The 24658-nt window shown below is 39.9% G+C and overlaps 1 protein-coding gene and 1 non-coding gene across 4 annotated transcripts; both read left to right on the forward strand.

The window, feature by feature from the left end:
* The first annotated feature begins 369 nt into the window (after positions 1-369).
* On the forward strand, positions 370-24604 carry LOC148056084 (E1A-binding protein p400-like). Of its 3 annotated transcripts, XM_087754550.1 has the most exons (33): positions 370-449; positions 1094-1405; positions 2246-2462; positions 3821-4006; positions 4232-4372; positions 4842-4920; positions 5398-5731; positions 6003-6139; positions 7641-7732; positions 7978-8152; positions 8243-8379; positions 9182-9368; positions 10383-10546; positions 11687-11856; positions 12954-13115; positions 13321-13376; positions 13830-14128; positions 14679-14881; positions 14981-15153; positions 16154-16350; positions 17204-17315; positions 17716-17868; positions 18650-18733; positions 19100-19228; positions 19796-19840; positions 19965-20118; positions 20635-20876; positions 21039-21209; positions 21673-21809; positions 22289-22367; positions 22880-22999; positions 23539-23736; positions 24058-24604. In XM_087754550.1, the coding sequence occupies exons 7-33, from the start codon at positions 5641-5643 to the stop codon at positions 24061-24063; spliced, it is 3873 nt and encodes a 1290-aa protein (XP_087610676.1). In that variant the 5' UTR covers positions 370-449; positions 1094-1405; positions 2246-2462; positions 3821-4006; positions 4232-4372; positions 4842-4920; positions 5398-5640; the 3' UTR covers positions 24064-24604. The 3 variants fall into 3 exon arrangements, with proteins under 3 accessions (XP_087610676.1, XP_087610679.1, XP_087610677.1); XM_087754553.1 differs by lacking the exons at positions 370-449; positions 1094-1405; positions 2246-2462; ... (3 more) ...; positions 5398-5731; positions 7641-7732 and having other exon boundaries at positions 6012-6139; positions 8061-8152; XM_087754551.1 differs by lacking the exons at positions 370-449; positions 1094-1405; positions 2246-2462; ... (3 more) ...; positions 5398-5731; positions 7641-7732 and having other exon boundaries at positions 6040-6139.
* On the forward strand, positions 15529-15667 carry LOC148056085 (small nucleolar RNA SNORA49). Its single transcript, XR_015704190.1, has one exon. It is a non-coding gene; the product is annotated as a small nucleolar RNA SNORA49 (small nucleolar RNA).
* Positions 24605-24658: the final 54 nt, after the last annotated feature.

Here is a 24658-nt window from a genome sequence, read left to right on the forward strand (position 1 = left end):
AGGCGGCCGGCAACGGGCGCGTTCCAGGCCGGAGCCCGGGCAGCCCCTGGTGCCCGTGCGTGGCGCTCCCGGGTGCGGCCTGCGAGCCGCCTGAGGGGCAGGGCTGTATTCTAAGGGATTTAATTGAGACTCTTGGCCGCTGCCCCAACTTGACCTGAGGCCGCCGCCGAGGAGCGGGCCTGACGCCGCCGCCCGGGCTTCGCGCATGCGCCGAGTTTGGCTGCCCCCGCCCCCCCCCCCTTGCCGGTGGGACCGGCGGGCGGGGCGCCCCCCCCAGGTGAGAGGGCAATGGTAGCGCTCAGGGGCCGGCGGAGGGGGCGGGGCCGGCGGAGGGGGCGGGGCGAGGGGCGGCTGCCGCCGTGGGCCGCCGCCAGGGGGCGCCGCGGTCGCTGTGGCCCGGGGAGCGCGGCGCGGCGGGCGGCTCCGCCCGGCGGGGCCCGGCGGCCCAGGTGTGTGCGGGGCGGTGGCGGGGCGGGGGACCGCGACACCAGGGGGGGTCAGAGGTGGGCGCCCGGCGGGGCCCGGGTGTGTGCTGGGGCGGTGGCGGGGCGGGGGAATGGGACACCGAGTGGCTGGTGTGAGGGATGGGCGAGGGGCGGCGGAGAGGTCGCGGTGGCGCGGGCGCTCTGAGGCAGCTGAGGGAGCGCCCCCCGCCTCGGCGCCGCGCCAGGGCTGCCGCGCTGGGCGTTAGGGTCTGTTTTCCCTCTTTCCTGGAAGGTGGAGGGCGTGAAGTAACCTGCCGCCTTCCGCCCTCGGGTCTCGCAGCCCCGGTGCCGGGGTGCGGGTCGGCCCGGGGCCGTGCAGCGGCGGGCGCTGCATTGCGGGCGGAGGGAGGTTGCTGGCGGGGAGGCCGCCGGGGAGCCCCGCTCGGCACCGGCGGGCTCCTGCTGCATCTTGCAGCAGAGGAGGCTGGATGCGTTGCCCTTGTACGTTCAGAGAACTTTATCTTTGCGCTAAAGCCTCTTCGCAGCCTGGCCGGTAGCGCTGCAAGCGTTATGGCATTTTCAAGGCGGCGTTCAAACCCCGCTTGGGTTTGTATTAATGGCATAGGTGGCTGTCGCGTACTTACAGGATAAATCATTCTGCCCCTCAGACGGCAGCGCTTCATGAAACGAGAGATCTGGGAATTGCACGAGTGACGCCAGGCTCACCCCGTTGTCACAGCTTCCATCGCGGGACCTCGTGTGACGGCATCCGCCCCGCGCAGCCTGCACGCGGGCTGCGGCGTCGGCCGTCGCGCTGGGGAGAGCCTGCAGCGCCCGTCGACTGTCCTGCGTCGTCCTCGAAGTACACGTGTACCCAGTCAAGGCTCAGTATGTACTGCAGGAATCCTCTCTGTCTGACTGCTGGAAATAACTGGATGAAGCTACTGGGATGATAAAAAGTGGTTAAATTCAGTTAAAAGGTCAGTGGCCATTAAGATGAACTCTCTTTGTAGAAGTTGGGCAGGAAGCAATTCTGTGACCATCAAAATCATATCATAGCAAAATAAAGAGGATGTAAAACTGAAATCAAAGGTAAATGTGGGTAGAGCTTTGGAAGTGGTAGACCAATGCACCGTTTCATTGATAATGAGATACTTTATTAGGTTAACTTTATTTTAGTTCCAAAATAGTACTTCGCATGGAGAATCATAATTAGTTTTGATAACAGTTTAAAAAAAATGTTTAAAATAACGCTGGTACATCTAGTACATATATTAATGATTTATGATAAAGTATTTATGGTCAAATGTAAGTCTTAAGCGTTGTAATTAAAGATAATTGCTTTAATGAGATCTTCTGTAATTGTAACATTATATCTAATACCAATTATTACACGATTTAAAAACCCTCTGGAGAAAATCCTAGAAATCTTAGTGAGCGCTGCACATCTCATTTTCCATGCATTGGGCTTAAATTTGTACCCTCTGTGCCTAATTTGTTGTTTTCTTTAATTGATGTTGTTGCATGAAATTTTTCCTTTTCAGTCATTTGATACCCTGATAGAGACTGGTTGCCTAGCTATCACCTCTCTGTGGATGTTGTTTAAAAAGATCTTTGTGTTGTCAGGTTAAAGAGTGGATAAGTACATTCTAGACTAGCATGCTGATTGATTTGCATTTTCATAGCTTTTAGGTATGCAATTGTATTGTGGTGTGGTAGAAAGCTGATTTGGCCAACTATGTAACAGTCTGTATTGCCACTTTCTTTGGTTCTTTTTGATATTCCACTATTTTAGTTACTGACATTGCAATTTTTAAAAGTTTTGCTGCAGGTGGAATGCCTCCTGTTCCTCAAGTGGCGCAACAGATTAGCCAGGAGCAAAGCCAACAGCAAAATGGGCCAAACTTGCCAAGTTTGCATAGTTCCTTACCTGCTCCACACAGCAGGAACCCAGCTTTTCTTCAGCAGGTACAACCAGCAGGCTGTGATAGTAAGAACATGCTTTTGGTCCCAACTCCAGTTCCTGTACAGCAACAGGTATCAGATTTGCATATTATATTGTATGTGGCTTTGAGTGGCTGGTTTTTGTGTACTGTAGTTGCTGTTGTCATCTATTCTGCACCATTAAATACTCTGTCTGAATACTGGGAAGAGAGCATCCTCAGAAACAGAGCGGTAACATCTGTCTCATTAAGAAAGTCTAGACAAGATTAATTTTTGGCACTTTACCGCTACTTTCTCTGGAAATTTTACTTCTGTGAAGAACATATCTCTTCATTTATGTCATTTGCGATGGCTACCCAACTCTCAGTTTAAATATTCTTGTGCTGGATTTTCATTTTCATTGAATTGAATTCATTTAATGCTTCAAAGTAAGTTTCAGACGTGTGTGGAAGGTTGAAGGTAAGTAAGTTACAAGGTGCAGCAAGAGGGAACAGCGTGCTAACCTCTCACTGTGTCCTGGCAGTCTCGTCCTTTGCGTTTTGTATTGAGACTTCGTGGATGGCAGAATTTATTACTCCAGCCTGGGGAGAAAGGAGCAAATAATTTCAGTAGGTTTTGCAAAAGACTTTACCAAGCACTAGTAATTTGCTTCAGATAGCTGTTGTATAGCACAGCTGGGTACAAATCTTTCTTTACAATAAAACTTCGTCTTCATTTAAATTTAGAATGGGCTGTAGATAGCTGTATCTTGCTCTTGGTTTTAGTTGGTGGTGTAGATGTGCCATATGATTTTTCCTGAAGAAAGAAAAGCAATGAGAAGGAATCAGGCAGATTCTCTAGCAAAGTAGAATTTGTTCTCTTAATGAAATCCTAAAAGGAGACTTAATTAAATAGAATCAATTATTTTAACATTTTATGCGGCATATTTAGAACAAGGCGGGGGAAATCACAATGAGAATTTGTGCTGCTTGTGCTTCCTGGCCAGCAGTTGCAGGACACTTACATGTGTTAATAAAAATGCCATAAACTAAATGTATTTGTATATGAAATTTTTAGGGAATTCTGTCCATCTGCCATTTGGCAGGGCATTTCAATTCTGTGAAAATGCTCACTGAAGCATCCCTGCTCTTCTGATGAGGTACAGAGGTACTATATTTTAGGAGGAAAAAATAAAATTCTAAAGACTCAGTACCACTGCATCCCAAATTTCTCTACTGATTTTACATAATACTGCTGCATCACAAAGTCCTTCAGAGACTTGACATAAATCTGCACAAGATGATATGTTGTTCATTATCTTTTAATAAAGTGCAACTTCAAACAGTGTAGAATGTTTCCAAGGACGGAGTAACGATTTCCATTGGTTATTCATGTGACATTTTTCACAGCGTCTCTGTCTTGTTTTTGTGTTGTGCAGTAGGAAACATAAGTTTAATTATGTTTACTTGAAGGAAAATGAGATTCTGCAGCAAATAACAGCACTGAGGAAAGAAGGTTTATGGTCTCTGAAACGTCTGCCCAAACTCCAAGAGGCCCCACGGCACAAATCACACCATGATTATCTTTTGGAAGAAATGCAGTGGATGGCAACTGATTTTGTTCAGGAAAGAAGATGGAAGATGATAACTGCCAAGAGAGTAATATGAATTTGATATTTTCCACCATAAAAAGGGGGGAAGAATAGGCAGCCTTTTCGTGGTTAGGATGTGATCGCTGAGGATGTGTGAGTTTTGGTTTGCCTCTCCACTGTGTTTGTAAAGTTTGGGCAGTACTAAAGGGATTGTATTTTTTTTTTTCTTTAGAAATGTGCTTGTTAGATAGAACAGAGTGAAAACTTAAAATAATTTTATGGTTTTATTCAGCTGATTTTAAGGGTGGCTCGCCATCACGAGGATATGATGCTTCATCAGGAAACATGCAAGAAAAGAGAAGAGAAGCAACTGAGGGCTGTTGCTGCTTTTACTGCTAGAGAAATTGAACATTTCTGGTCCAGCATTAAACAGGTAAATGTGAAACAAGAAAAAAAAAATCTACAGACATACTGAATAAAAACGTATTGGACCACAGCAGCGAGAGTCTTACAACTGAGCTTTGCTCAGCCCATGTGGTGAATATTATCTGTTGGTAAAGATAGCTCATGTTATGGTTGCGTGAATAATTTCAGGCCTTATATGTCATGAAGGAGAGCGCTTCACTAATCCTCATCAGTGCAGCTGGCTTGCTGCGGGCGTTTAAGTTTTGATGTGAGTTATTCTTGGGAAGCTCTCACTTATTACGTGGATGACTTCTATTCACGGTCAGTTTTGTACACACTATTCTTTTCTTTGAGTGCTCTGCGTTGTAGCCATGTCCGATGCCTGTCTTACTGTTGAAGGAACGTTAAGTAATTCATAGCTGTATTTGAAGCTAAGTGCGTTCATGTTTGTCATTTTCTGCTGCTCTTCCCCCCGCCCCACTATCTCTCCATTTTAGGTGGTAGATTTAAAGCTGCAAGTACAGTTAGAAGAGAGGAAGAAGAAAGTATTAAACTCACAGAACATCTCAAAAAAAGGTAATAAGAACATAGGACTTTTTTTTTGCATGACTTTTTTTTTTTTTTTTTTCTTTTGTGTACTTCTAGTATTCGTATAAGCTTACCAAAATAAATGCTTAGGAGCTAGTATTTTGGTCTTAGTTTTGAGCCATAAGTATGTCCTTTCTTGAGGTCACAGACTTCCTGTAGCTTACTAAAGCTTTGATGAAGGCCTTTTGTTGCCGAGCTCTTGTTTGTATCAGGGTTTAGTTTTATGTCCCTTGGGGGCCATGCACGAGACTGAATTCACTAAAACAATCATGTGTGCACCTGTGTCCCGCTGCAGCTTGCCCTTGTTTATGTAGTCAAGTTTGACAAACTGGATTTTACATTATTCTTATAGTGTAGAATTCTTGTGTTCTTTAGACCCTGGCTTAGCTGTAAACAGCATCAAATCTGTTAATGAATCATTCTCCTCAGATGTGGCAGCACCATGATTTTTATTGTTTCGTGCAGAAATAAGAGACTCTGAATAAGAACAGCCTTCAGAAGGAAGCGGTGCTTCCAGATCTTCTCACATCTACTGTAAAGAAATACCTGGCAGATTCAGCAGGCATTGCTGCTGCTGCAGAAGCGTTGTTACCCAAAGGCAGTGCTCAAATCACAACAGCAGTGAAAAGTGATACTCCGTCCTTACTATGCGGCACTCTTAGAGATTATCAGAAGACTGGACTGGAGTGGTTGGCAAAGCTGTATAAGATGAATCTCAATGGCATTCTGGCTGATGAAGCTGGACTTGGAAAAACAGTGCAAGTTGTTGCTTTTTTTGCACACCTGGCATGTAATGAAGGTATGAAATGTTGTAGATCTTTTATTTTATAAATCTATGTTTTTAACAGTTCATTAGTGAATGTGTTTTCAGTAAGAGAAAAAAAGAATTGCTTTTAATATGCATCATTTAAAGAAACGTACCTGGAATGAATTTTATAAAAAAGGATGTGCAATTCCTTTCATTGGTAGTGCATGTGTATGTTGTTTGTATATACACAGTTGCCTTTTCTTGTAAGTCCTGAAGGGGCGTGCAGTCATTTCCAGTCATGCTGTCCCTTTTATCTCTATAGGTAACTGGGGTCCTATTCTTGTTGTTTCACAAAACTTCAATGTGCTGAAGTGGGAGATTGAGCTGAAATGCTGGTGTCCTGCTTTGAAAATTCTTCTGTATCTTGGGAACCCGGGAGAACTTCTTAAAAAAAGACAGGTATTGTGGAACAGTGTTTCATCTACACATGTGCTGCGTAACGTAAGCATTACCCAGAAAGAAAATATCAGCCTGAGTCACAGTTATACCATTGTGGTTAAAAACTTCAGTATAGTGATATCACAACCTGGTTCTTTTCTCTTTTGTTATGTAGCATACTGGGAGAATGAAGATATTTCCTCATTTCATGAACGCTAGTTCATAAGCAGAGTTTGATATTTACCAGTAACATCTGCTTTGATGACCAGCAATATCTGGCTGCCTTCAGTACTGCCTATCGGTACTTACTGGCATGATGTCCCTTGGCACAGATAATTTTGACTAGTGCCTAATCTCTGTATTGGGAAACTCACATCTTTGCTCCTGTGACTTGTACCTCATCTTAGTGTTTGCAGAAGTTTTATTAAGAAAATGTGTTGAATTTAGCCATTTTTTGGATGAGAAATTGATGCGTAATCCAGAAGAAACAACAGGAAGTTTGGTGTGTTTTTTGTAGCTTAGAAGCCACGTATGTGTTTTCAGGCTTCAAGACTTCCCTAAACTTATTTGCAAAATATGCTGCTGCTTTTTTTTCCCCCCAGTCTAATTTTTGTATTTTCAACTTCCATAGCTAGAAGGAACTTCTTGGGTTCCTCCATTAATGCTTTTATGACATACAACTTTTATCCCTCCTTTTGGGATGATGTGTCTTCTCCAGTTACTTTTCAATTTTTTCCTTGTTGGAGTCCTTCGTATCATCTTAGATTTACTAGCAATTTTTCACTTCTCTCTTAACTTTGTGGAATTGGGCCATATAAATCATGTAATAATTTTTTTCTTGCCTTGTTACCTGAGAAGAGCAGAAGAAAATTAACAAAACTGCCATAGCTTTGAGCGTATTTATTCCTTTAGTTCTGTCACTTTTCCTTTCATTCTTGCAATTTTAACTTTGTGTCTCATGTTTCTCATTTTTTATTTGCCTTTTGAAAGTAAATATTAGGCTGTTAATTCACACGTTTGACAGCTTTTGCAATCAAGTCCATAATAATTTTGATATTTCCGGGTGGAATTTACCTAAAGATTGACACATATGAATCTTAGAGATCAGAATTTATCCATTAAGGATGAATAGTATTGATAACCTGTAACAACAAGTGTAAGTATTCTGAAACATGTCCAAACTCTTCAAGGAACAATTTGAAAATGTATAAGGAAAGGTGGCTTTTCACTGCCAATTGTTTTTGGATGACTAGGAAACTTGATCTACTGTGTTTTGTAGGAAAAGTTTTTTCTTCTTTAAAAAGCTAGTTTCTGTTAAGGATATTTTATATGGTGTTTCAGTCATCACAACCAGGGAGTTAAACTGAGCATTCTCTTCCCTTTTGGGATTTTGAAAGCTTTGAAGAACTGCACTGGGATAAAGTGCAAGATAATCTATTTTAATCCCAGAAGGGGAAACAATAATCTTTGCTGTGAAAGCCATCAAAAAAGCCTTTAGGATTTTTGTGGTTTTATGTTGCAGGAATGGACTGACCTCAACAACTTCAATGTATGTATTGCCTCCTGCAAGCAATTCTTTAAAGACTATGACGCATTCATGGAAGTACAGTGGAGGTACCTAGTTTTAGATGAGAGGCAGAATGGTAATAATCTGACAGAGAAGGTCTGGGATGCACTATTGAATCTCCGGAGGTCTGAAGCATTCATTCAAATTTTTCTTTTTGCTTTTGTCTATCAGTTACTTTCTGAAATAACTTCAGCACTTATAATTGCATTTTTTTTTTTTTCATTTTCTTGCTATGATGTAGTTTAAGTTATGAAATAGATCTTACCTTAATTGTTATCTTCGTTGTTCACAGTCATCATCGTTTACTCTTGATGGATACGCTTCTGCCTACTGCTTTAAAAGATCTGTGGGCCATTGCCTGTTTCCTGATTCCAGGGATTTCCCAGTCCTATCTGGATTTTACGAAGGTAGCATCTGTGGAGGGGAATGAAGATCGTTACCAGAGAGTTGCAGTGAGACTGCAGAGAGTACGTCTCCCTTAAGGGTAGTGTCTTAATACTAGCATCTCTTTCTCTGAGAAAATAGAATTAGGAAATGATTGTTTTGTGTTCTTTTAGGTAGTGCAGTCATTTATTTTGCGGAGGTCCAAAATTCACGTTGAGAAGCAGTTACCAAGGAAATACGAGCACGTGCTTACATGTAGTCTTTCTGATCGGCAGAAGTCAATGTATAACGACATCTTGTCTCAACCAAGGTACGTCTGTTGAGTAGTTCTTAATTGTTCATTCATCATTAATGTTAGGAGCCATTCCAGTTACAATAAGAGAGCTTGTTTGCTAGTGTGCTATTTCTAAGTGAGTCATGGGCAAATCTAAAGATGAAAGCACATTGGCATAATCATAGTGCTATGCAGCCTAATCATGTTCTGCACTTAGTGGTAATTGCATTCAGCCCTTTCTTCATTTTGTGTTTGTTTATTTAGCTCTAGTTGTTCTACAAAGTGAAAAGAAGCAAAAATAAACTGTCTTTGCAGAGTATGGGACAAAATATTTATAACTTAGACAATTGACCATGTGTCACAGTTCTTGTCTAAATTTAGTTCTTAAGTTATTTAGGAACTGGATATCCTAGGTTATATGTTACATTGCTTTTCTGATATGTCTAGTTTGTATTTTCCACTGAATTTGATAATTTAAAGCGGTATTTATTCAGGCATTAAAAAAAAAAGGCCTTAATATTGACAATATATATTTCATATATTATCCGATGTCATTTTCATTTGAAGTAGAGTGGCTGTTTGAGAAATTCAGGTTTATGATAATGTGAGTTTTAAAATCAGAATATATTCTATAAATTATTAAAAGTTTTTGTGTGAATGTGAGAGAAGCTGGAGGAATGGATGACTGCATTTTTAAACTCATACTTTTCTAAGTTTGATAACTTGGTGTTATCAGATTTATTCAGAAAAACAATTTGAGTGTGCAGAAAGACCTAAGCTCCTAAAAAGCACTGGTTTTTAAAGGTAATTTAAATTATATTTTCATTTTAAATAACAGAACTCAAGAATGTCTTAGAAGCGGGCACTTTGTCAGTGTCCTCCATATTCTGACGCAGCTGCTAAGCGTGTGTAATCATCCTGATCTGATAAGTCCCCGGCTTCCAAGTTCTTCCTGTGTCTTAGCCAGGCTGGAGTTTACAACTGCTTCTCTAGTGCTGAAGGCATTAGGATGGGATCTTTGGAAGGTGAGTAGGGAAGTAATTCTCTTGTGCTTGACTTGATTTGACTGGGAGAGCAGGTGGCTTAGGACATAAAATTTCTTACACGTAATTCAGGTTCCAATTAACTTTCAGAATCTGAATTGCTAATTCATTTATTTTTAGAAGCAACTGCTAAGATTATAAATAATAACCATTGACTTTATGGTAGTACTGAATTGAGTAGGTATGCTGGGAATTTGCTGTCCTTGTCGAAGAAGGTCAGACTATTTTGCAACATTTTTTGGTTTTGCTTAAAGTTCCCATTTAACTGAAACTGATGGGTCTTGGAAGCAAGGGAAAGGTGCCATTCTTGACCTGTCCTGAGGAGTAGTAAGGGCATAGTTAAGCTGCATACGGCTCTGGAGATGAGGAGCTGCCTCAGATTCCACAGTTTAGTTTTAACTATAGTCTGTTTGTCAAAGTTATATTGCAAGGGATTTCATCCGGTTTTTTTCTAGTGACCTCAGCAACACTAGGCTTAGGAAAAACTGGAAAAAACTAAAACAGTAGCATTATATGTCCTGGAAAATTCAAATAGTTGCTCCTTTAAGCCTGTTGGAAAAATGATTTTGGGGTAGGGGGACAGGATGAGTGTCAGAGGCTTGTGAAGGACGTGGGGTTAATGTATCAAGGTGGGAATGGATGAGTCTGGAGCGCCAGCTCTACAAAGACAAATGTTTTAATTACAAGCATTGAATTAACTGCAGAGCTTGTAATTTGAGGGTGCTGTCCTGTTTTTGACTTGGTAACATGAGCATAATGCTCTATTTCCATGGTGTGGGTTGCTAAAACCTTTTAAAGTAACGGCAGCTGCTCTCTGCAAAATCACATGACACTTGGCTCCTCCACGTTTTGGTTTAATGCTGGCATCAGCTGTGAGCTTTTTAATCATTCTCAGATAATGTGGTATTATTACTACTATTATTTTCTTTTACTGCAGCTGAATGGTAGTAGAATATTTCTTTATGTTGTTTGTTTTTTTCTTTTTAATAACTTAAGCATGCAGACTGGTCTCTCTTTGATGTGATTGGGATGGAAAACCAAATGACTTGCTACGAAGCACAAATACTGCCAAAACTGAAGGTAACTAGGAAGCTTATTGAAGAGATCTACTGTTCTCCTTCGTCACCCAGACTTGAGCCGGTGAAGCTCAAACCAAATAGGTATGCGGTGTTCCAGTGACTGACTGATTGATTTATTTAAAGTAACAGGTGGCAATGAGTAATATTTGTGAGGGCCAAGAGGGTTCATTCAGAAGCATTTATTTTTCTTGCTGTCTTTTGTTTCCAAACTGATCACTGCTTAAGACTGTATGCCAGTCTTCTGAGGGAAAGCAGACTGCTTTTCACCGCTTAATAGTTCTTTTCATTTACGAAGGCTCAGCTGTGATCTTTCCTGCCAAACTCAACAGAGTTGAAGTCTGTTGTGTTTTTGATCAAACAGTGGAAGTGACTTCTGTAGTAGACTTTCCTAAGCAGAATAATTAAATCTTCTCCTTCTGGTTAATTTTAAGTCTAAGATGTGCTTGCAAACCACTTAAAGAAATCTTGTGGGGTTTGGGGGGGGGGGGGGGGAAGAGGAAAAAAAGGTGTTCTGTTAAATTTTGACCTTTTGTTTTTGCTGTTGACTGTTGTCTCTGAAGAGTGGTTGGGAGGGTTCCTTTCTGAGTCTTGGAGCGAACGTAATTCTGCTGTAGAGCAATGTAGACTTAAACATTTTGCAATAAATTAACCTGATAAGAGCAGAGCATGGTTACTGAAGCCAAAGACATCTTTAGTTTCCCTGAAGTAGTATACATGAAGCAGTTATTGTGAAGTCAGTTTTTACAGTTGCAGTATGTTTTTAAAACCAGACTGCCTGAAGATGCATGGAAGTAGAGGTCCCCTGCTTCTGGTACTTATATTGCACTTAGCCATAGTTAAGACTTTGCTCCATTAAGAAGTTGGATCCTTATTAGCATCTTTTGGGGAGTTTTCTTGCTGTCTCCAGACTCCAAAGATGATTAAGGAATATGGGAGGTCTGTCATGCTTGTACCCCTCCACGTAATCTTTCAGAGAAGGCTGGAGCCTCAGAGCTTTTGGTGTACTTGCATTTTACAGCATATTGTGTTTCTTCTGCATGTTGAGAGAAGCAGAATCCCTCCTGCCGTATGCTCTGCAGCTGGGTACCTCTTCTAGCTCAGATTACTGACTAAAAATAACTATTTGCTTTTTAACTTGATTTTGTATTAGGAAGAAGGGATTAACAACTTCCTCATGTATGTTTTTTTGTATGTGTAGAAAGATGATTTGTTAATTTTTAGGTTATTTACACCCGTGCAGTATGGACAGAAGCCCAAAGGTAGGACTAGAGACTTCTCAAGGTCTCCGCTGCAGCAGACAGTGGGCACAGCAACAGTTATGGCAGATCATCATGAGAAAATACAAAGACGACAACCCCTTGCCATGTTTTCAGAAAATCAGCGTAGGAGAGGTGTGTTGTACATGTAATAAACCATTGCTTTCTGGTTTGCTGTCTGTTTTTTTTAAATATTGCTTGAATTTGGGGAAGAAATGAGGTTGTACTGAATGCGTTAGTGCATGACATATTTGAATATCAAGTTCCATTAGCAGTTTTCTAACAAGAATTCGCTCACAAAATCAAAACAAAATTCCTTTTTATCTATCCGTCTGTCTTGTATAAACAGAATGATACTCTTGTGCAAATACTGGAAATTTTGCCGGCAGTTGTGTTGGTCTCCAGGTGTACCATCTTAACGAAACTCTCCCTTCTGACCTGTCCTGCAGGGTGTGAGACAGCTTTTCACACACATCAGTCGTAACTGACTGATCAGATTTAGGCATCGTCACCGTCCCATTCTCTGGGTCTCTGCTGAGCCACTACTGAAGCTCATTATTAACTGTGTCTTTTTTATATGATACAGCCCTTTGGAACAGACCGTTTTCAGAAGATTGGGTTCGTAGCGCAGTATTTCAAGCACGTTCTTTTTCAGGCCATTTTTAAGTTCTCTGCATGTTGATTTCAGCTGGGTACAGTGTAAGTTTTTGCATGGTTGAATGGGAAGCATTCAGTATGAAGGGAGACTGAAAATTATATCTGATAATTATTCTTTTGTGATCTTAACTATTCTAAGAACTTCTTTCATTGCTAAAAATGAATTGTGCAGGAAAAGATCTCTTATTCTGTGGTGGTTTTCCCCAAAAACGTTGCTTAACATATACCCATGCAGACTCTTGAAGCCCTTGCGAAGTTTGTACGTTGTCAAATCAAATGAGTACCCATGTGAAATACCAGTCAAAGTGTACCTAGGAAATCATCCTTTTTTTTTTTTAATAAATCTACCGGGGTACTGGGGGGAAGAACATTTCATGTGTAGTTTAAGAATACACAGTATTAGAGGGAGACCTAGTCTGTTTGCAGTTAAGTGCAGCCCAAGAGTTATGTCTGGAGTAAGCTTGCCCTACATTGGAAATAGGGCACACTATATGCATGGGATAAGCATTCAAATCCTGCAGCGTGCAGTGAGGAAATTCTTATTTTTACACCTTGTACCTTTTTTGTCTTAATAGCCAGCAAGATAGTACTCAGCCCAATGGCTTCCACAGCTGGAGCACAAGAGACAATTGCTCAGCCAGAGAGGCCTGTAACATTACAGTTTAGAAGGAAAACATTTACTTTGTCTTACAGTCAATTCTGTCAGCTTATTGGTAGACAGCCTCTGAAGCATCAAGGTAAGGTGCTACATGATACAATTCACATCTTTTCTTCCCCCTCCCCCCTCTTTTTTTTTCTTTTTAACTATTCAGAAATCAAAATTCTAGAAGCTACAATATCCTCATATTGTAATATCATGTATCTGTGAAATTATTTTTCTTCATTAAAGTATTTTTCTTGTCTTGCTGCTTTCCTGGAAAAATGAATTTATTGATGTGACAGTGGATGACTTGAGTACTAAAACTAAATCAGTATCTACACTTTTGTGTCCAACTCAGGTACTATGCTAACTCTTTATATGATAGCGTATATACTTGATCGTGAACAATGTATAGTTTATAAGATTTGTGTGTGCATATCTGTTTGCTGAAATAAGCAAAGCTTTAATATTTAAAGCATGCAGAATATTGCAATTGACTAATCTCATCCATCTGTACTAGTGGACTCTCCAATGGTAGTTTGAAATTCCCATTATATTTTTGCTAGTCGACATAGAGTAGGAAAGCAGATTTATTTTTCATTAAAATACAAGGACAGATGTTAGGTTTGGTATCACAAATACTGTTCTAATCGTTAGCTTTTCTCCTGCTCACTTCTCTTTTCATAGCCATTCATAGAATTCTCGCGTTAACTAAATTATCCTTATTTTCAACTTTCTTTTGCATAAATTTCTTTTTTGCATAACCTTTTTCTGGTCAAAATACATTCAGAAAAGTATTTTGAATTTAAAGGATGTCATAGAAGAAAAAAGACAACTAAAGGAACACCTGGACAAAATATATTTTGGGAATGAGCGTCGTTGTTCCAGAAAGCCCCTGTATGGCAGAGACTTGTTGGAAATTTGCTCTTGGATCAGTGAAAGAAAAATCTCTCCGCATTGTTCTGCCAGGATTAACAAATGGTGCTGGGCTGGCTTTGCAAATTGCCTTCCATATTCAAGTGGAACTTCAGAGGTTCGAAAGGATCCTTTGCAAGAACTCCTTCTGACACTGAAGCAGCAACAGACCGCCCTGAAGGATGTTGTTACTAGGTAATTGAGGCAGATCCACGTGCAGTCTTTGCGCAGATTTGATGGGTGTATGCTACCATCCAAACCAGGGTATTTATGTAAAGTACTGTAAAATGCTAAAAGTGGTAAATGAGTTGCCTTGTTTAATCCTTATTGCAGGCTAAATTCCTTTATGCAGAATCTATTTGCATCCCTGATGTATAATTTTAGATCATTCTAAGATTTTAAGACTCTCAATAGTTCCATGGCAATTGTTATTAGTTATATAGCAATTCTACTTTATTTTGACGTATCTTGTATTTTTTGTGTGAATACTTACCAAAAAAGCAGGAGTTGTAAGTCAGCTTATCTGGGTAGCTTCACGGACAGTGGTAATTTCCTCTTGTTCTGATCTTGAGTGTTTTTGCATTTACTTGATGTTAACATAAAACTTCATCTACTGATTTACTTTGTTACCTTTAGCCAGGTCCTTTATGCTTCCATGCAGACATCTTCTTTATCACTGTTTTTGAGTAGTTAATAGCCCAAGCTGTTAAAAATTAGTATATTAAAGTTTTGGTTTGTTTTATAGAGATCTGTGCGTATTGCCAGCTGTTGCTGTTGCTACTCCGTATTTGTATGTAGCGAATCCTCCTCGTACTTATACCCATGAAATGAAGGTCTTGAAGTTTAATCTAAAGGAACGGATACTTCCCTGCTTCCGTTCAGTGCAGCAGATAGCAAGGCCTCGTTTTCTACAGTTTCCAGATCCCCGGCTGGTGCAGCGTGATTCAGGTACTAAAAAACCCACCACCCGTTATAGCTGTGCGAATGCGCTTTCCCTAATTGTTGAATGCTACCTGCAGAACCTTCGAGTCCTTATTTCATAAACAGGCAAGATGGAAGCTCTGGCTGTCTTGCTTCGGCAGCTGAAAGCAAGAGGACATCGTGTGTTGATTTTGACGCAGATGATTCCAATGCTTGATATACTGGAGCTTTTCTTGAACTTCCATTTTCTCACATACATAAGAGTTAATGAGAGTGGTGCTCACAGTCGGCATTATCTGGTAGGAAGATCTCTTATTCAAGATAATAGTGAATAGATGCTCATAGTGGGAGGGAAAATGCTAGAGGGAAGTCTAATACATTTGCAAAATTCATTTGCATAATTTCATTAGTTATTTAAGCAAATTATGTATGTAGCTGTAGCACAAAATATGTAATTATATATGAAATATGTCAGTCATATTACTATTTGATGAGGCATCCGGGGTGTTTCCAAGAGGTATGCCACTAGTTTTCCTACATTTATGAGTAATTTATGCTTGAAGTACAGATGTTTTATTTCACAATAGCATTTTGATTAATTGCTTTTGCTTTCATTATCTGTAGCTATCTACACTGTTAGTAGTTTAAGTGTAGTTGCTGTTTTTACATTGGCACTTCCTCAGCCTTACTCCAGGGGCTTTTGGTTTTTGTAGAGTGCCCTGGCATTGCCTGAGGATAAATTGAACGTATGCTCATTTCCCTCCCCAGTTAGATTCTCAGTATCCTCTGGGGCCTACAATTTGAGCAAACATTAACAATGTAGTTAAGTTATTCTTTTCTTATTTTTTATTTCAAATTGCATTGTTATGCTTTGTCAGATGCAGCACAAAACATAAAGGAATACTTTGCCTTAAAGCAACACAAGGCGCAGCACAATAGAAGGGATTCAATTTAGTCAATAGTCAAGAAAACGGATGAAGTACGCACAGAATGTGATAACCCAGTCAGGTGTGCCTAGTCATAGGACATAATATGACTACTGTAATAGATCTTCAGATTTTTATCTGGTTGACTGCACCATAAGTTAATAGTTTTAATGGTACATAAATTAATTTTGAATTGTGTAGATCTGTAATGTGGGCAGTCAGATAACTTAAAATGTGTGCAAGCTTAACGTAGGTTGGGGGATTAATAAGAAAGCAATTTTTCTGATCTTCTCATTCTGTAAAAAAGTTTGTTTAGAGATTTATGCTTTATTAATGTGAATTTGTAGTTAAGTTGCTTGTCTCCCCGTTTTAGGAATCCATAAAAAACTTCAACCAAGACAAGCGGTTCTTCTGTGCAATTCTTTCTTCCCACACTCCTTCCACAGGAGTCAGCCATGTAGACGCGGATACTGTTGTCTTCTATGACACTGATTTAGATCCGCTGATGGATACAAAGGCTAAAGAGTGGTGTGATAAAATTGCAAGAAACAGAGATATTCACATATACAGGTGACTTCTATACTATTTCTTAGCCTAAGTGTTTTAAAATGAAAAATAGAGGGAAGATGTTTTTAGGTGAAACTAGGATTTTTGGTTGAGGTCTTCCTTTTAGTTTAAGTAATTTGTTTTTTTTAAGATCCCTTTAAAGATTGGATCAGTCAGACATACTTCTTCCCTTCAAGCTAAAGGGAAAATGAAAACCCTGTCCTGTCCTTTCTTTTACTGTATCCTCTATTCCTGTCTTCCCATCCCACTTTCTTCTTGTAAGCCATCTGGATTTCTGTGTTGGGACAGTCAAAACAAGCATTAGTATCTGTGGGTGTTTCCTGCTCTTGATAAACAATAACTGTCTGTCTTGATGGTCTGTGATTGGATTTCAAATGGACTAATGATGAGATGCTGATGTTCATGTAGTTCTAAGATGTATTTGAAAGCTTCTCTCAAGTGACTGTTTCTTTTCCTGGAGGGATGTGCTGAGAGCAGAGGGCAGCTCTTGCTCACCTTGCACCGCTGGCCAAGCACGCGTGGGTGGTGTCTGTTGGCAAATACCCTGCTGTTGTAAGGATTTTTTTAAAAAATCCAATTGTATAGAAGACAATACTGTTTATTGTGCAGTTAAGAACTTTTAAGAACTTAAAAGAACCTGGTGTTTTGAAAATATGAAATCAGATGTAAAAAGAAAGCTTTCCTCTAAGAAACTAAAAAAGAATACAAAACTTCCTATGAAAATACCTGATGGACTCTAAACTAGTGTTGGTACTCACTGCTGTAGGCGAGGAACATTAGACATGAAACAGCTGAGTTTCAGAAAGTGTCACTGTTTTCTAGGGGACAGTATTTAATGAGTTTCTTTGTTTGACAGGCTTATAAGTGGTAATTCTGTTGAAGAGAGGCTGTTGAAAAAAGGTATTAAACATTTGATTCAAGAAGTGGCTGCTCAAGGAGATGATTGTTCAACTGACTTTTTAACTCAGGTACTGTAACACTAAGAATGTGAGGGTTCTTTAATGATATGTAAAAAATAAGTGCTTTACTAGATCAGAGTCAGATTTTAAACATCAGCTAGTTTTATATTTATTTCCAGACTTCTTTGGGGGCCAGTGGTATGTGATCACAGTTAAAATCAGTAAAAATCCTGAATTGTTAGCTCGTATAGAAAATCAGAAGATACATCTAGAAAGAAAACTGTGTTTGTTCCAATGATAATTTTACACTCTTTTTGCCATTGTTTTAATCAAACGAAAACATTTCCTGCAGCAAAAGGTGTCAGATATATCTGTAATCTGACTTTTCTAAACTCAATTTTAGGATGATTACAGAACTTTTGACATCATACATTATCTTATTGAATACTTGAAAACATGTTTCCATAAGGTTCTTCGCTCTGAATATGGAAAAGAAGATTCCAGAAAGTTTACGGAAGAGACGCGATCCGAGATAAGAGATGACATAGATTCAGAGTTGTATGATTCAAGAAATACCATAGTTCCTTCACAGTTAGAACAGCTGGCTAGCTTTGTGGATGAGGTATGATAATTTCTCTTGTTTTATGTAAAGCTTTAGAAATATTTGAAATTTACTTCCTGTGCAACAATCAAATGGCTTTCATAAAGTACTTTATTTCCACTCCATTTACATGAAACTGCTCTGTGCAAACTTAAATATTGAAGCAATCCTGGGAGGCAGTCTGAGCTTGTTGATAGGTCTCTTCATGTACTGAAACATTTAAGTCACCAAATGTTCTCCTGAGGATTGTGAAGTGCGTTGGAGTAAATTCTATCTTGTGATATAAAACTGTTTTACAGTCCTGTGCTTTGCCAGATACTTGTGTGTTTTCCTTAAAGTCCTTGGATCTGTTTCTTCTTAACCATGAAATGACTATTCTTAGCATTCCCTAAGTGCTGTCAGATCCCGATGGTCTCCTTTTCCCTTTGGCTACTTGTGCAGAACCCAAATAGCAGCCTGCTTATGAACACCCAGTCAGGAGTGTGCATAGTCACTTGGACGGGATTCTCGTTTTGTTTTGGTTTGTTTTTTTTTCCCAGTTAGGGAAATGGAAGCCAGTAGTTGGAGCCTGTTCTCAGTGACAGTGGTGGGACGTGAGCAGACTAGCTGGGGACCAGAATGTCAGATTTTTGGTCCTTAGATCTCTTTTCTACCTTAATTATGGTGCCATTATTTGCAACCAAAATACATACATTTATTGGTTGGGGTGTTTTTCTACTTGTTTTTAAATCACTGGTTATTTATGTGTTTCTAATTCAAAAGCTAAATAACTAGTAGTGTGTCAAAATGTTTTTCTGAACAGCTTAAGCCAATTGAAAAGTATGCGTTGAATTTCTTGGAATTGTTTCATACTTTGAATGATCAAACCAGCCAGAAAGTCAACAAGGTAAGCGACTATATTTCATTTTCTGAGCAATTAATAAAAACAAAATAGAAAAACCCAACTGTTGTCAGATATTTTTTTTTGGGGGGTGGGGTGGGGTGTTTTTTTTTTTTTTTTTTTTTCTGTTTATGGGCACTGAAATTTTGCTGAAAATGATCGTGGTCTAAAAACACATTGGTTCCTAATTAACAGGAACACATATTTCCCTTTCTCTTTACTGGTATGAGGGCCTTACCCAAGAATGAAAACTCGGTTTAACTAACTTTGCTATGACTGCCTATAAAAGGTGAGACTCAAATCAGTGGCAATTTGCTGCTGTTAACATAAAAGTGGTAATATTTTAAAGTGTACAAATTTTCTTCCTAAAAGGAGTTAAAAACTGCAAATATAAAATGGGAATACCAGCATGCCAAGGAGCTGGAAAAGGCAGAAAAAAAATTTCAGCAGGAAGTGACGGAGGAACTCTTAACTTACACCAGACAGGATGCTTATAACATGGTAACATCAAGGGATCTCCAAGTCCCTGCTTTTTGAAACATTGGATATTGTGACTGTGAACCATGTATTTAAGTATGTCTGTGGGGTTTGTATTGCGCTGGTCTTGTGCCCTTGCACAAGTATTGTACTCTTGAAATTGAAGCTGTCACTCTGGGGACAGTTTAATTCTGTAGAGTAGCAAGTTGCTGTTCCAGCAGGAGGACTGTCTGTTTGTAGGTTGACTTGGAATTGCACAGTTATGTATCAAGGTAATAATAACTGAAGGAAGAGACTGAGAAAAATATGCTGCCTTTTCAAAATTAAGATTAATTCCTTAAAATACATTTTTTTTCTTAACTATTTTTTATTATAGTTATTGCAAACATGTTTCTGTCTATCAAGGTAATAATAACTGAAGGAAGAGACTGAGGAAAAATATGCTGCCTTTTCAAAATTAAGATTAATTCCTTAAAATATATTTTTTTCCTAACTATTTTTTATTATAGTTATTGCAAACGTGTTTTTAAGTGCTGGGTTCTGGGCTGGATGATGTATTGAGGTATCAAAAACTCCTTGTTTCTCACACAGGAATTTGTCTGTGAAGGCCCGGATGGAGAAATAGAAATAATGCCTGTAAGTCAGTAGCGCTTATTTCATCTGAAGGAAACCTTACTTAAAATAATTAATGGCAAACTATGGGTTCTTTGTTGTTGATGATGTTCTGTGGTGTTTTTTGGTGGCTTTTTTTTTTTTTAAGCTTTGGATTCCCCCTGTTGTACCTGAGAATCATGACGACGTCTACACTGATTCTGTTATGTGTCTGATGTATAGTAGTACCCCGATTCCAGAGTCCAGGCTTCCACCTCTGTTTGTCAGGAGGGCGTGTAAACGGCAGAGAACAGACCTGTCGTGTAAGTTGGATTCAAAATGCATGGGAAGGTGCGGTAATGGTTTTGTGTGAAACAATATGAAAACTCTTTTGCAAGAATATCTTTAAGTTTGTGTTTAAAAATTTAGGCATGCATGTACCATTATCTCTGTTAAGCTTGAAATCGCCCAAACAAAATGATTCAATGTAGAGTGAGAGCAGAGGGAGTGCACTGTGAAAACTTGCTCTTGTCCTTACGAATTAGACATAGAAATACGGGTGAATTAAACGAGCAGGAGTAAAGCAATGAGACTCCTGTGCGTCCATTTAATCTGTTTTTAAGCTTATTTTCTTAGTGAAGCGAGAAGCTATTCACAAATGACTGATCAAGTTAAAATACTGTACTAGGGGACCATAGGTTGAAGGTACCTGCATTCAGAAAACTACTGCGAAAGCCTTCTCATTAGTCAGATGATTTGCAGCAATTGGTTTTCTGTCATGATCTTGGCACACAAAGTTTCTTTCTCACTGGAGATAACAACTTTGTCCTGTCAATTAGCTTCAGGTGAGAGAAAGAAGCATTGCCGTAGAAGGATGGCTGTTCCTCCACCTTCACTTTTCAGCCAAGTGACTCCAAGAATATTGAAAAAACGACAGAAGAGCAAAGCTCAGAAGCCCCTCCTCTTGGTAAAACAGCAAACCTATTTTGCAAGACCTTCGTCAGCTCTCATCAAGTCAGCGGCTGACGGCGGGCAAGATAGCCCTGCATGGCTAATTGCTGAAGACTTGGCACTGTTAAAAGTACGTTGGTACTTCGTTTTTATTGTCTTCAAAAACTTTTTACTTGGAAGTTTATTACAGCATCCGTAGACCTTGATTAACACAGGATTATACATGCTTGTGCACACAAGAAAGGCGTTTAATTGAAACGTTACCCTGGTTTGATTTCTCTCTGCCTCCTAGGCGGTGAAACAGTTACAGGCACTTCCTTTAAATCTCGCGATTGTGTCACCAGCACAGACAGCAAACTGGGACTTTGTCAGCGAGGTCGTTAACTCTTGTAACTATGTTTATCGCTCCCCAAAGCAATGCCAAAACCATTACATAAAAGCATTTGCAGATCCAGAAGGAAAGGTGAGTTTAAGTTGAAATGTCCATTACATTGTGAAGACTGTTTTGTTTTGTTTTGTTTTGTTTTGTTTTTTTAATGCCTCATTGCTGTTAGTAGACCACATGAGTGTTTAGTCAGCAGAATCATAACTATATCTTAGAATTTTGAATAGCTTGTTACAGAAGCAAATGCTAGTAAATATCTTCCCCTGTCAGTATGACTACTATAGGTTATATTTATTATAGTTTCCATACACTTAAGAATATGAATTTCCCTAATGCTGTGACAAAGATATGACGTTGGATGTATCACTTTGCACTATCAGTATATCAAAAATAAGGAAGGGGAGCTATTTATTTTAACTTTTATTTAAGTGGCAGGACATGAATTGTCTTCAGTCAAGACCACTGTAAACTATGATTTTTGAGACAGGGCACATGACTACTTATTTTTGGTACCTAAGCCTTCAATTTCTATTTATTCCAGAACACAGGTGGTTATCCTCTTCGTGTTAGACAAGCCTACGCTAAAGACCAGAATTCTGAGCGTACTCAAATCTATATGAATCGCTTTGAGTTGATGACAATGACTGCTAGAAAAAGAAGTTCCTCAAATAGGTTTCTGTAAGTTTACTCCTACTGTCAATGATCATTTTTCCCAGATTTAACATTTAAGCAGTTTGGCAGCCTGATCGGTGAAATTTTTTTCTCTTAAGCACAAATGTGTTTCACAATGGCATTTCCCATCAGAGGTGCTGTGATGACCTTCAGCCTTAAGTTAAAGTAGCGCAGGTACCGTCGAAGAATCAAACCTGTGCTTGTGCTGATGTAAAGAAAAGCTTGAAGTGCTTCACGATTGTTCCATGGGATGTACGAGGAGGGTCAGCCCAGGCTTTCCTCAACTCTTGCCTCAGGTGTAACGATACAGCTGTCGTATTTCTTGGTAAAGAAGTGGCTGGAGTTCCCTGCTAATCCTCGGCTTTGTCAAATCTTAATTGCAGAGTCCTCTCACAGAATTTTAAAATTCTTTGTGTCAAAATGTCATGAATATTAAAATAGTTGCATAAAATTAAGTTAGCTGAAGCTACTTCATTTACTTTCAGTGCAGACAACTATGACAATTTACTGCCTATGTCTGAAGTTGTTTCCATCTGTGCAGAGCCTGTGACGATGCTGGAAAAGGTCCGTTCAGTTTTTCCAGGTGAATTCCATTCTGTACATTCTTTTCAAGAACTTTTCAGTCCTTCTCAGTTTCAAATACTTTTAAATTACTTTTTCCTGTAAAAACAATGGGAAAGGCTGGGAATAAGGAAAAATTACTAGGGTTTTTGGAGACTGAAAATTGTCCAGTATGGGTCTTGACTGCCTAATCCCCTTTGTCAGTGCATCAAAGCTATCAGCTACCAGTTGTCCATTCCAGATCTATTCCCTTGCCGTATTGTGGTTGTCTCATTTTTTGGCATTTTGGCCATGTCAGAAGCAGGCAACCATGATACATAATAACTTTTTGTCAAGTCAGAATTTTCTGTCACAATTATTGGTATAGACAATTAGGAATTCATTTCAGGATAAATCTGTAGGTGACTTCATGGGCAACAGTCATGTTTTTGTTCTATTCAGAATTAAAAAAATTAAAAAGAAACCTATTGCTGTGATATCTGCCCCCTGCCCTTCCTCTGCTTCTGTTGTCACAGGCATTGACTGAAGAACAAATAGCTCCCCAACTGCAGGAGCAGCAGCCTCATCGGAAGCAAGAAGAGGAACAAACAGTGGAGCAAATCCAAACCCAGTGCCGACCGCAGGGGGAAGCACAGGTGAGAAACAAAAACGCAATTGCCTTGTGGTAGGTGAATTCAGTTCGCTCCTGCAGTTGCAGGCAGAGAAATATGTTTCTCCCGGCTGAATGAATCTGTAAGCCCAGATTCACGTGCACTTATGGCATCTGTTTTGACTTCGCTGAGGCTGTGTGTAGGACTCGGAGAACTGGGATATTGAGTAATAGGCACATCTCGTTTTATCTGAGCTGAGGGGAATGGACTTAAATATTACCAGAAATACAGTCTTGTTCTTCAAGGATATAAGAATAGTATTCAAAAAATAACTATAGACAAGCTCCTTCTTAAAGATACAGAATTTTGGGCTTCATCCGAGAGTGGATTTTGTGATGCTGAAAAAGGAACTCCATATACAGAGAGGAACAAATGTCATTTTATGGTACTAATATAATTGTACTTGTTCAATGTATTTATCTCCCTCATTGGAAGAATTTCTTAAAACTTCACGCCCTCTTTTGCGATCACTTTAGAACACTTGTAAATGTTAAAAATACAAGTTTATTTTATGACGCTTTCAGGCTTCAGGGCGTAGGCTCCCTCCAGCCGCAGCTGTATTGCCGCAGGAGTCCGTGGTACCCGCCACACCGGCACAGCCGGAGCCCGCAACCCCCGGCCCGTTTTTTCAAGCAGAATTACTTGACGGTGTCGGTTGTAACCATCACTCTGACGACAGCTGTGCAGATGGAGATGCTTTTGATGGACTCTGCTTATATCAGGTAGCATTTAACTTTTTATTTCCAGTTCACATTTTGCTATTGAAAATAAATCCTCACATCTTTAATAGGTAGCATTGCTCACTTTAAAGTTTATTGACAAGTGGAAGTGATGGGAGAAGAGTCTTTCAGTCAGTCCTTTCCTCTTTAGAAAACAGTATAGCCCCAGATGCTGTATTATTTAAGTGTAATTAATTTTAATTAAATAGAATTTTAAACCCTGTCATCTTTGTACACTCTGTCACTTCTTTTCAGCTTTTTCCTCAAAGTTTTATCTCTATACTTTTAGCTATTAACCAATATTCATCTAAAATTTAATTTTAGATTTAGTCGCAAACAGTTCCAGGAGCCAAGTTCCGACCATCAGCCCGCAGCGGCTTCCTTGGCCCAGATGAAATCGCCGTAGGAGTCACCCCGACGGCGGGCTGCCGGCGTACGTGTGCCGCTGGAAGGCCGCGCTCACGGACGGCCTGGATGCAGCCTGCGCGACCTCTTCGGTGGCTGATGTTAGAAGTAGTGAAATGTCTGCTTTGTAGATGAGAACCGAATGTCATTCTTTAGCAGGTAGAAGTTATTGTTTTCTCTTCCCCAGGTTTTTTGGGCAGTATTTTATTGTAATCAAGAGTAGCACTCACTGAGTTGGTTTTTTTTTTTTTTTTTTTCTCCCTTCACATCGTGCGGGGCTTTCACTACCGGTGCCCCAGGCAGGCAGGGTCTGGTTCACCCTGTAAGCAGGCACGTTTCCTTCGTGGATTTTTACGGTAAATCTTGAAGAAAAGGGTCAGCCCTGTCGCCTGCCCGCACAGAAACTGCTCTTCGCACGGCTGTTACGCTCCCGTGTCCGCACCGCAATAAAGGTTCATCTCCTGTCCTGGCCCGAGTCTGGTTCTGCCGCCCGGGCCAGCGCTCCCTGTCCCGACAGAAA

This window comes from Nipponia nippon, unplaced genomic scaffold (genome assembly GCF_047370975.1).
Source record: "Nipponia nippon isolate SJK-2023a ecotype South Korea unplaced genomic scaffold, ASM4737097v1 scaffold_18, whole genome shotgun sequence".
Taxonomy (NCBI): Eukaryota; Metazoa; Chordata; class Aves; order Pelecaniformes; family Threskiornithidae; genus Nipponia; species Nipponia nippon.

Bases quoted from the DNA above. Each gene is read 5' to 3' on its own strand.
- LOC148056084 (XM_087754550.1), top strand. From the start codon at position 5,641: ATGAATCTCAATGGCATTCTGGCTGATGAAGCTGGACTTGGAAAAACA. The intron at 10,547-11,686 runs GTATGCGGTGTT...GTTAATTTTTAG, and splicing joins GTGAAGCTCAAACCAAATAG to GTTATTTACACCCGTGCAGT. The intron at 14,882-14,980 runs GTACTAAAAAAC...TTTCATAAACAG, and splicing joins GCTGGTGCAGCGTGATTCAG to GCAAGATGGAAGCTCTGGCT.